At 37.5% G+C, this 11,118-nt stretch overlaps 1 protein-coding gene across 1 annotated transcript in view; it reads left to right on the forward strand.

Moving 5' to 3' along the window:
- Nucleotides 1-9,106, forward strand: part of PHEX (phosphate regulating endopeptidase homolog X-linked) — a 185,936-nt gene extending 176,830 nt beyond the window's left edge. Inside the window, exons 21-22 of the mRNA XM_036439857.2 lie at nt 3,413-3,489; nt 5,733-9,106. Of these exons, the coding sequence (XP_036295750.1) occupies nt 3,413-3,489; nt 5,733-5,835 (180 nt within the window). The 3' untranslated portion in view covers nt 5,836-9,106. The remainder of the gene's footprint in view (nt 1-3,412; nt 3,490-5,732) is intronic.
- Nucleotides 9,107-11,118: the final 2,012 nt, after the last annotated feature.

Below are 11,118 nucleotides of genomic sequence, written 5' to 3' on the forward strand. Positions count from 1 at the left end.
AACAGCTCTCAATAAATTATCATTTACCGACCCAATATCAACAAAAGTGTAATCATGAACAAAAGGACTTTTCTTTTTAGTCTTCCCATTTCTTTTAACATACCCCCAGTCCTTGGGTCTTCCTGCTTAGAAAAATCTGGATTCTTAGGTCTTATTTGATTTACCTATCCTTGTTTTATGACATACACCTCCAAAGTTAGATGTTTCATTCTTTTACCTGCTCTCCAGATTCAGCGTCTTTCTCCCCATTACCCTATTTTGTCATCTATAGGCTAGGCCTTGATCTTTTCTGCTCTGGATTATTCCATTAGCATTATGGCACATTTTCCAGCCTTTGGCATCTTTCCAACACTGTCTATCTTACATACCACTGAAATACCACTTTCATTTCATTACCGATCAGCTGAAGAACTACAGTGGCTCACAAGTCCTAATGCATTGAGGCCAAACAATTTCAGTTACCTTTCTAAAAAGTTCTCCTCAGTCTTACCCGACTCTCCCCACCAGCTCTTAATGCCCACAGCTCCATAAAACTCATCTTTTGCTAGGAAGGTGGCCTCACTTCCACCCCATGATGCCATGCTCACTACTGTCTCTGGCTTTGATTTTTATTTTCTTTCTATAATGTCACCCTCTGTCTACTCCTCCCCCTCAGATTATTGAATCCCATATTTATCATTCAGGATCCATGTCAAGTTTCACCTCCTCCACACCATCCATACACTTCCACAAGAAATCCAGTTCTCATTTTTGTAAATCTCCAATTCTGTTATACTTACTTCATTACCATGTAGTTGAATATTTAAATGTTCTCAAAATATTGAAGACTTCTAGTTTAACTTCACAGTTAATTTTCTGGATCCTTACATTTCTTATGTATCGCCATAGCACCCAGCAAAGATCCTGGGTATATTGAAGACACTTGATAAGTATAAGACAAATACAGTTCAATGAAGGAGACTTTGTTATAGGTCAGTACTGGGTCATATATCTAAAATAAGCGCGCACACACATAGCCAGAACATTATAGAGCTGGGATTAGCAAACTAGGACCCAAATATGGCCTGCTGTCTATTTTTATAAGTGCCATTTTATTGGAAAACAGCCATGCACTTTCTTTTACATATTGTCCATGCCTGGTTTTATACTACAACAGCAGAGTTGAGTAGTTGAAAGAGATCTTATGGTCAGCAAAACCTAAAATATTTACTATCTCTCCCTTTACAGAAAAAGTTTGCTGGTCCCTACTCTAAATTGCAAGGTCCATCAGTTCTTATTCAGGTTCATACTTACTAACTTAAGGTCCATCTTAGTTACATTCTAGTTCACAACAGCTCCTTGTAGATGAATGAAGTAAACTGATAGCAACATTAACAATCATAGTTTTGAAATGTCCTCAAATAAAATTCCAAACCATATCTGATTTTTTTAAACTAAAGAGATTTAGGAAACATGGAAAACCATTTTATATCACTAATGAGAAATTTATCTTGAAGCTTTTCCTACTGACAGAGTGAGGAGATTTTAAATATTTTGCATGTTGAAATATGTCTGCTTATAGGGAGCAAAGTTATTTTCCCTCCTAAGAAGGTTCTAGGAAAATAGTAACAACCATAATGTGTTTTTAGCACTCTCTTAAATGATGTAGGAAGCAAAGACAATACTGTACAATAATCCTATATAATAAAAGGCTAATATGCAAATCTACCAAGCGGCAGAATGACTGGTCACTATGATGCACAGGACCACCAGGGGACAGATGCTCAATGTATTATAGAAGCTGAGCTCATGACTGGTGAGTGCAGCTGCCTTGGCAGTGCTAAGGCCCCTCTGGGGAGGTCCGCCTGCTGAGTGGGCCTAAGCTGGCAGGAGGACATCCCCCAAGGGGTCCCAGACTGCAAGAGGGCACGGGCTGGGCTGAGGGACCGCCCCCATGCACAACATTTGTGCACTTGGCCTCTAGTATAAGAATATAAGAAATGGAGTGCCAGAAACAACTTCACAGTAGCTAGCTTCTGAGGAAATTAAGGAATCATATTAGAAAAAACATCTTCAAAGTTAACTTTAGAACCGCAGAGACTGATGGTTTATCTTTAGGAAATGTGATAGCATCATATCGCCTTTCCTGCTTCCTATATCCCCATAGTTCCTGTGACCTGCCAATTTCCCCCTTCAGATCTTCTTATCTTTATACTTCTTTCCATTCCCATTTCTACTCATTTAGTGGATATTCATTGGGAACGTTCCTGGGCCCATATATAAATAATCTTCTAACTAGTTTCTAATTTCCTTCTATATTCCCCTGACAGATACAACTTTCTAAAATATGATGTTATCATTTACTGCTCATATTTATGCTTAGGTATAGTTTAAACACTTTAGGATATTGGTCAGAATTTCAGAAACCTGGCACCTTCACCATCACCCCTGGTCTCCCATTGCTGCCCATTAGGTACCACAGTCCAGCCACGCTGAGTGTCTTGCTCTTTTTATTTTTTCTCAAATACAATATGTCTTTGCTTCCCTTTTCTCTTCCACTTTAAATCGCCCCCAGTCATATTCATGTGTCCTAGTTCTTTTCATACTTCAAGACTATATCATGCTTCAAGACATGCTTCAAGTCAGGATTAAGTAGGTTATGGTACAGGGACAAACTAAACAAGGGAAGTTTATTTCTTGTTCATGGTCTGTGTCCAACATTGGTCATGAATGGGTCTCTGCTCATAGTTATTACTCAAGGACCTGGGTTTTAGAGTCTCCATCTTGACATCTGCTTCCATGGTCACCACAGGAGTAGGAAAGAAATATGAGGAAATGTGCCCTGGTTCTTAGTGTAGCATCTTAAATTATTCTGAAGGCTCTTTAAACTTCTGCCAGTTTTTAAATCTTCTCTAGGAAGTGACATATATCACTTCTCCTAGTTCATTGGTCAGAGCAAGTGATATAGCCATGCCTAACTTCAAAGGAGATGGAAAAGTGTCCTCTTATCAAAGGGCTGGACTAAGGTAGGGCAAGCAAAAACCTGACTTCTCATGACTATGCTCAATAATGGTGGTTGATTCATTTTATTGAATCAAATATGGTTACATTTAATAAGGGCTATTCCAAGCATGATATTAATTGAATGAATACATTGGTTGATTCCTGGGCATATATAGTGTTCTCTTGATTTATAGCATTTGCCTAGAAACCTTCCTAATTTACTCAAATTGTAGAATTATTTACAATGATAAAACCTACTCCAGGGATTAGAATAATAGATGTTACTACAGATTAAGGTTTTATCTGATTTACTAAAACTGTCATCCATTGAGTCTAAAATTACTCTTCAGTATAATTTGGAGCAGCTAAAGCAGTAGAAAATGTGTAATTGGAATGGAAATGTAATTACCAGTATGCGTTTCTCTCCTAGGTCAGGTGCAATTCCTATAGACCAGAAGCTGCCCGAGAACAAGTCCAGATTGGTGCTCACAGCCCTCCGGAGTTTAGGTAAAAGGGAAAATGGGTGACACTAGTATTTTTTTTTTAACACTAGTTTTTAATGTGCATCTCCCCTCCTCCCCTGTGCAGCCACCTCAGTGCTTTACCAAATAGGTGATTGGAACCAAAGCCTGTATTGTGAATTGTGATATCTCCATTTTACAGGCAAAAATACTGGCCAAATAGAAACTGGTTGGGCCCAAAAAGTCTCTTCTTAGACAGGATGTGATCTTACTGTGCCTTAAAACACTGAGAGCTCTGGTTTATTTTGTGTTATAGAGTATAGTATTTAATGCATCTGATTCTTTATGCAGCCTACCAGCAAACATAAACGAGTGCCCATTTTCTGAATAGCTCTGAGCACAAAGGAGGATATATGGTCATATTAAGCTATTATAATTCACATTTAGAGTCAAAAGCTCTGTATTTTGGCTTTTAGTTTGAATTTTATTTTGAAACATTTGCTTACATATGAAGGGAAAAGGATTATGAGTAACAATCTTATTTAATTGCCAAATGTATAAAATATTAAGTAAAAAATAAAATTAAGGTTAATATAGTTTGAGGGAAATTTTCTATAGTAGGGGACAAGAGTTATATTGGGAAATATAGGAAACCTTAACTATATTCATTCTTTGCTTAGAACATTATATCTGTATGTTTTTATATTTAATGTTTAAATGAGTCCACTAGCATATTGCAAGAAAATCATCTAAAATTTCTCCTATATTTTAAAATGTTATTCCTAAAACCTTGCCTTAAACATGCTTCAGAAATTGACTATAAATTACCCAATAGCATACAATCTAATCACTGTGTTAGAAATTGTCCCCCACTAGCCTAAACTGTCAAGAATGCTGACATTCTCTAATGGACTAAAATGTGCACCCTCTGACAAATGCGGTAGATTAATTACTCAACAGATAAGTTCTTAGAAAGGAATGTCCTTTTACTAACTAGTTGCCTGTAATGTTGGATTTTAGCTGATAATTTTGCAGAACATACTCACTAATTAGCAACTAAATTCTATCTTTAACACTTACACAGGATGAATCACACCATGAAATATCCATCCCTACCTTCACACCTCAGCTAAAACACAGGAGGTTATGGGGATGCTTTTTGGATATTGGCCATTATGTTCATTCAGATGCTCATAGGTAAAGAAGTCATTAGGGAAGAAATGGTCAGTGACTGAGAATGCTGAATCTTCAAGCCAGCCCTTTGAACATGCAGTTGAGTCAGAAATAAACAAAGAGGGAGTTTTCTGCTGGCTTATTAGTGATATTTGCAATAAGTGTATATTTTGAGTACGGTGTAAATCACACAATGGAAATACCACTTCCACAAGGCAGTTACAACCAGGGTGCTAAGTAGGAATCTGCAGCCTTTATTGCAGTTGGGGGAACTTTCAAGAACCCCAGATTTCGAAGTTAATGCCAGTAAAATTACTCACTAATAACTCTTAGATAGTACCATTCATTGGTTTGTTGTTACATGAAGCAGATTCTAGATACATATGAACCTTCAAACATAATAGGAATTTAGAGAAAGTTTTTGTGTAGAATGAACGGTTTCTTTAAAGATAGTGATAGCAACAACATGGTTGAATCTTACGGACATAAATATTGAATAAAAGAAGTCAGTGACAAAAGAGTGCCTACTGTGTGGTTCCATTCATATGAATTTCAAAAACAGGTAAAACTAATCTATGGCTATAGAAGTCAGACTAGTCGCTATCCTTGGAGGTGATACTGGTAGGGCACACTAGGGAGCTGTCTAGGTGCTAGAAATATCTCATGTTTTGATCTGATTGATAGTAACATGAGTATGTTGTACACATTTTACATTTATGACATGTACGCTTTATATCAGTTATACCTTCCCCCAAAGATAAAAAAATACTGAAGCTAAGTGTCAATAAATTCTACAGTTTATAGGCATTTGTAAAAGTTTAGGATTATACAATCTTATACTCATTATATTGTAACTATAAATCCTACAGTTTATAGGGATTTGAAAATATTTGGAAGATGAACAGGATTGTTTGCCTGGTATTGAGGAGGTGCTGGTTCTAGCCTCAGCTCTGCTAAATTTTTTTGGAAGTCCACTTAAACATTTGGGGCTTCAGTTATCTGCCCTATACAGAGATCAAGTTACTGCAACGTCCCTTCTAACAATATGCTGCTACACTTTTAATTAGAGCCTGTTGATATATAAGAATTAAATGACATTAAATATCTTTTTTTTAGGGTCAATGGTGCTATTAGCAACTTTGAAGAATTCCAGAAAGCTTTTAACTGTCCATCCAATTCCACGATGAATAGAGGCACGAATTCCTGCCGACTCTGGTAGCTGGACTGCTGGCGTACACCATCCTGAGAGAGCTGTACAGTGCCAGTAGAGGCTGCACTGAGCATGCACGTCCTATTACGTTAGGCCTATATTCCCCTGAGGACCTTTATTTTTCATGCATCTTCATTATTTGGGTATTGCTTGGATCTAGACAGTATCTTTTCAAAGTTGTAAGGCTTTAAAAAATGGAATACAAGAAGTGAACCAAGCATGTTTCTTCAGAGAACCAAACCAACAAAAATCTCTAGGATACTTAACTTTTGTTAAAACGCTATCTGCCGAACTGTTGCAATTGTCCATTTTAGTGTGTCAGCCACAGCTAAGTGGTACATAGCATTGTAGTCTACAACTTTGCAGGGGCCTAAGTAGAATATATCCAGAAAAAAAAATTCTGTCTTTTAAACTTTTAACCCTAAATGATGACATGTTCTTGGATATCTGGGAGGTTTTCCTGCTCTGTGAAATGCGTTACTAGATTTTATGTATTGTCATTACCCAGCATTTATTAAATCTTAGGTAGTTACCTTATAAATATGTTTTATCTTCATATTATAATTTTTGATGACATTCTTGATTTAGCTTTGGAATTTATTGGGATGAAAATGGCCTCACAGCTTGTATCCGATGTAGCCGATTGCCCTGTTCAAGTCGGCATGAACAAGGCTGGGAGAAAGGCTACTTGGTAAAGGACTTGAGTTTATCAAGTAGGGAAAAAGGATACATCCTTAAGTCCCAGAAGAAGTCAAAACTCTTACGTAACAGGGACACTAGGAGATGAAATCTCCAAAATTTGATGTAGTCTGCTCAAACCTCAGTGATTATGTCTGTCTGTCAGACACTTTTCTTTAGTCCAATTGCTGTTTGTCTTGTTATCCTCCTCTATGTACATCCTCCTGTTTCTAAAACTAGTAGGCACCAAATCAGTGCTGTTTGAATTTCCCATCGGGAACAGATAGCTTTCATTCCATTTTAGTGCGAAGGGCCAAACACTACACTGAGGAGGTCGCGAAGTACCCTTCCGTTTGGGCTCAGTTAATGTTAGCTCTCACTTAAAAAACCTTTTTGAAACATTTCTTGATTGAAGTCATTTTCGAATCTATTGATTAAATGTAAAATTCTTTGCATAGTTCAAATAAACATTTTTATGCTTCAAGTCTTCTTCTAAAGAGTCTGTAAGGAAGAGCCGTACCGCTTTGATCTTCAGAACTTTATCCTTTCAAGTGAACTCTCTCTTATCAGTGTGTGTGTGTGTGTGTGTGTGTGTGTGTGTGTGTGTGTACATGATAAAATCATAATGGCCTTCAAGTGTTTACTTGGCATTTCCAGTTTCTTAAAATAGCCACCCCTCTTTTTACATTTATTCATTGTATATGTGATTCTGGATTATTTGGGCCAATGGGAAAATCTCTAAAGCAAAATGACAAATTCAGACCGACTATAGGAGGCCATTTTGCAACCTTGTGATTTGTCATCCTTTTTAAAAAAAATATATGTGTGTGTGTAGCCTGTCCTTTTGTAACCATGGGAACTTCTAAAGGGAGAAAAATGCAGGGGCACCATCATGAGGAAAATAATTATACTGTGTTAGTCAGAGGAGAGTGATTTTCCCCTTGACTTCCTCCTCTCCGAATGGATAAACTTCTGAAGGGCAGCTACCTTTTCCGCCTCTTAACTATGGCTTACTATGACATTAGTTTGTAATTTTAAAAACAAGCACTCGTAGGTTAGGGGTGATGGAAACATATGTCCCTTTTCTGTAGAAGAGTCATTCTGATGTGTTTTAGACATTACAACATACTCCTTGTTTTATTCCTGTTCTTGGACATTTAAAATCAGCTGAGGGTTGTTATGCTTTTAGGAAAAAGCATTTTCCTTCGATGTTTGTCTTTTTAAACTCCAAATAAACACATTCCTGCAAATCAGAGGCAGTGTTTGATGAAAGCATATAATTTTGACTTTGAAAATGGGAATTGTTCGGTCACTTGTTGGTTTAGAAAAGCTGATTGGTGACCACTTGGGAACCTCATAGTTTCTAAATATGAGCCTGCCTTGTTCTCGTTAACTCTACTTGATATAACTCAGTTGCACTGAAAGTTGTAGAAAGGATGGCCATTATTAAAATAAAACAAAACCAAAGCATTAGTACCAAATCATGACTACTAGCTAGAACAATGTACTAGTAGGATTGTATTTCTGAATACCTGCTTGCGTTTATGTTTTCAGATTACACTCTGGTTGTCCCTTCTATTCAATACAGGTTGCTAAAAGAAGTCGACAGAGGTTAAGGGGTGAGGGTAAAATGCAATTGGAAGGGAAGAAAACAAGTTGGGAGAAGCTGGCCTAAAAAATGTGATTCTGAAGAGAAGGCAGTATTTTGGCAATCCTCACTAAGGACATCCACTGAAGGAAAGCCATAAAGTTTTATAAAAATAATTATGGTAAATTAAAAGGAAATTAGATATTGGATCTCAGATTAGGACTGCCATAACACACTTCTCTGATTCATATGCCAGATGTTCTGCCAGTGAACTATTTCTGGGCATTGGAAGGAGTTAGTTTTTTTTTAATGAAAATCTGGATTAGTCAAGGATTTCATGTATATAAAATGGTATTGTTTGGGCTTACCACCATTGCCCAAAGTTTCTTGAGCTTTTCACCAACCACACAGCAATGGCTTCTTATTTCCATTTTTTTTCCTTTTATGAGATAGATTTGGACATGATTAATGCAAGCTCAGGATTCATAAATTATCCTGAAGTTTATTCAGTGCCTTTCCTCAATGGAGCTCAAAGCATAGCACATAAATTTTTATCTGACTTAGCCCTGGAGCATTGCTAAGAAGCAAGTAGGAGCTATGGCTTGCCATACAGGTTATGCTCATGCCGGAGAAGTGGAAAAGTTTGAAATCACTTGTCAAGTATTCCAGAGTCAGAAAAGGCCGAGCTTTTGTGTTTTGGCTGCTGACCTTGGCGTTAGCCTTCATCCCTTAGAATACCCATCTCTAAATACGCTTATTTTATAGTATATCTATAATCTCAGTATTTGATAGGCTTCATCCTTGATATTTTTAGCATAATGTCTCAGTTGCATATTAAAGGATATATGGTTATATCATACAATAACATTCTCATCGGCAGTGGCTGTGCTCCACTGGTTAAAGAATGATATTCTTGGATGATGCATTTTCTATCTAAATGGTCATTGTATTTGCTTTCCCTGCTTGTGAAACAATGTGAACAATCATTTTAAGGACAATAAAAAGTTGAAAAATTTCTGTTTCCTCTTATTTTAAAGAATACTAAAATATATTACATCTATTAACATATTTAGTTCTGTTTTAGACAATAATATTTGCCCATAAAGCACACAAAGCACTGTACTAGACTAGGTTTTTTGGCTTAGAAAAGTGGGTTTTGAATGCAGTAACTTTATCCACAGACAATGAGAGACTTGCGAGGTCGTCATCGCATTTTCATCCAGGACGTAAGTCAACACGTGTGGCTGATGGCTTATGCAATAATATTCCAATTGAGGAAAAAAGAGGCTTCTGAGCAAGTTATCAACCACCACAGGGAAAAATCCCTTTTACTGGGCACCCTAGCCTTACCTTCTGTGTGCTTTCTTTTCTAATTAGCTGTGGTTCTCTAGGGTGGCAGCCTTCATGCTACTGGAGTCTCTTTGCCCCATGCAACTTGCAGTTGTAAGTGCTGAGCAGTTTCTGTCCCCTGGCGACCTCTGGACAATGACTCAGCGGTGCAGTACAGCAAAAGCTTGACTGCCTTAACCTGAGTCCAGACAAATCCAGAGGCATATCACAGCATTCACACTAACTTCTCTGGTGAATTTTTGCGTTTAGCTGTCAGTGCGAGTACAGAAAATGAAAATAAGATACTCCCCATGATCTGACGCTACCATGTTTGAATAAACACACCAAAGTGAACCAGGAAATGAGCAACACAAAGGTATTACCATAATTTTTCATCAGTGAAAGAAAACCTAATCTGTAATTTTAATTATTTCTAAATAGGTTTGATACATGTCTCATTTGAATGCGTATTTTGTTTTGTTAATTGTCTCAATTAACAAAATAATCCCTGTTGATTATTTTATTTATTTAATCTTGGTTGTTGAAAGTCTTACATATGTCTCCTTTTCCCCTCATTGACCTCTCCCAGTCCGCCTCCATCCCCAACTCTGTTGATTATTTGAAAGATCTTTCTGGCATGAATATGTTCTAAGATCTGGGAAAGTATGCAATGGTTCGTATCATAGTAGCTGTGTGACAACATCCATGTACAGGAGCTCGACCTCAGACGGGATGAAGACTTGGTGGGTAGTAAGTAACTGAGTATGGCCTGTTAATGCCCTTCTTAGAGAGTGTGTGTGAACTGACCTTTGAAATAAGAATTTTTGTGTGTAGGGTAGCAGCAGAAGGAAAGATGCATAAAAATGTCAGTTTATGAGTGATCTCTGAAGCATGGGCAGGAAGAAGGGACTTTGGGGAAATGAGGGCAAGAAGTCTAGAATCTCTTGCTGTGGTTTATCTGATAGATTTTCTGGACCGTATAGACCAGAGGTGGGGAACCTTTTTTCCTACCAGGTGCCATTTAGGTAATTATAACATCATTTGTGGGCCAGACAAACTTATCACCTTAAAAATTAGCCTGCTGTATGTGATCAAACATTTAATTAACTCCTAATGCCTTGGCAGGGCCAGACCAAATGATTTCATGGGCCTTATACAGCCTGTGGGCTGGACGTTCCCCACCCTGATATAGAACTAGAGGTATTGACTCTGCTTCAATTTATATGTATGATAAAAATTTGAAGGAAGCAATTATTTCCCAATTAGGTTTTAGGTACATATTTGCATGTTCCTCAAGTTCATCTGCTTTCTTTATTAAGATCACACTAGCTGTTAAAGCAGATCACCTCAATGTCTTAATCCAATTGAAGTTTAGTTCTTATTTTCATTACATACAGAGTAGATATTAATGATCAGTGTGCTTTTCTCTTCTGGTTGGTGATTTAGAGACCCATGTTCCTTTCATATAGCGGTTCACCATTCTCGACATGATTGAATGCATGCTCACCTACAAGAAGCTGGTGAAGGAGAAGTGACCATGGTAAATACTGAGTAGAAGGTTTGGTAGAGGCCTACAAGTTATCTATGTCACTTCTGCTCATATTCCATTGGCTAGAACTTAGTCACGTGGGCAAACCTACCACAGAGGAGGCTAGGATATATGTCTAGCTGTGTGCCCCAAAGGAAGAGGAAATGAG

This window comes from Pipistrellus kuhlii, unplaced genomic scaffold (genome assembly GCF_014108245.1).
Source record: "Pipistrellus kuhlii isolate mPipKuh1 unplaced genomic scaffold, mPipKuh1.p scaffold_m20_p_16, whole genome shotgun sequence".
In the NCBI taxonomy this organism is placed as follows: Eukaryota; Metazoa; Chordata; class Mammalia; order Chiroptera; family Vespertilionidae; genus Pipistrellus; species Pipistrellus kuhlii.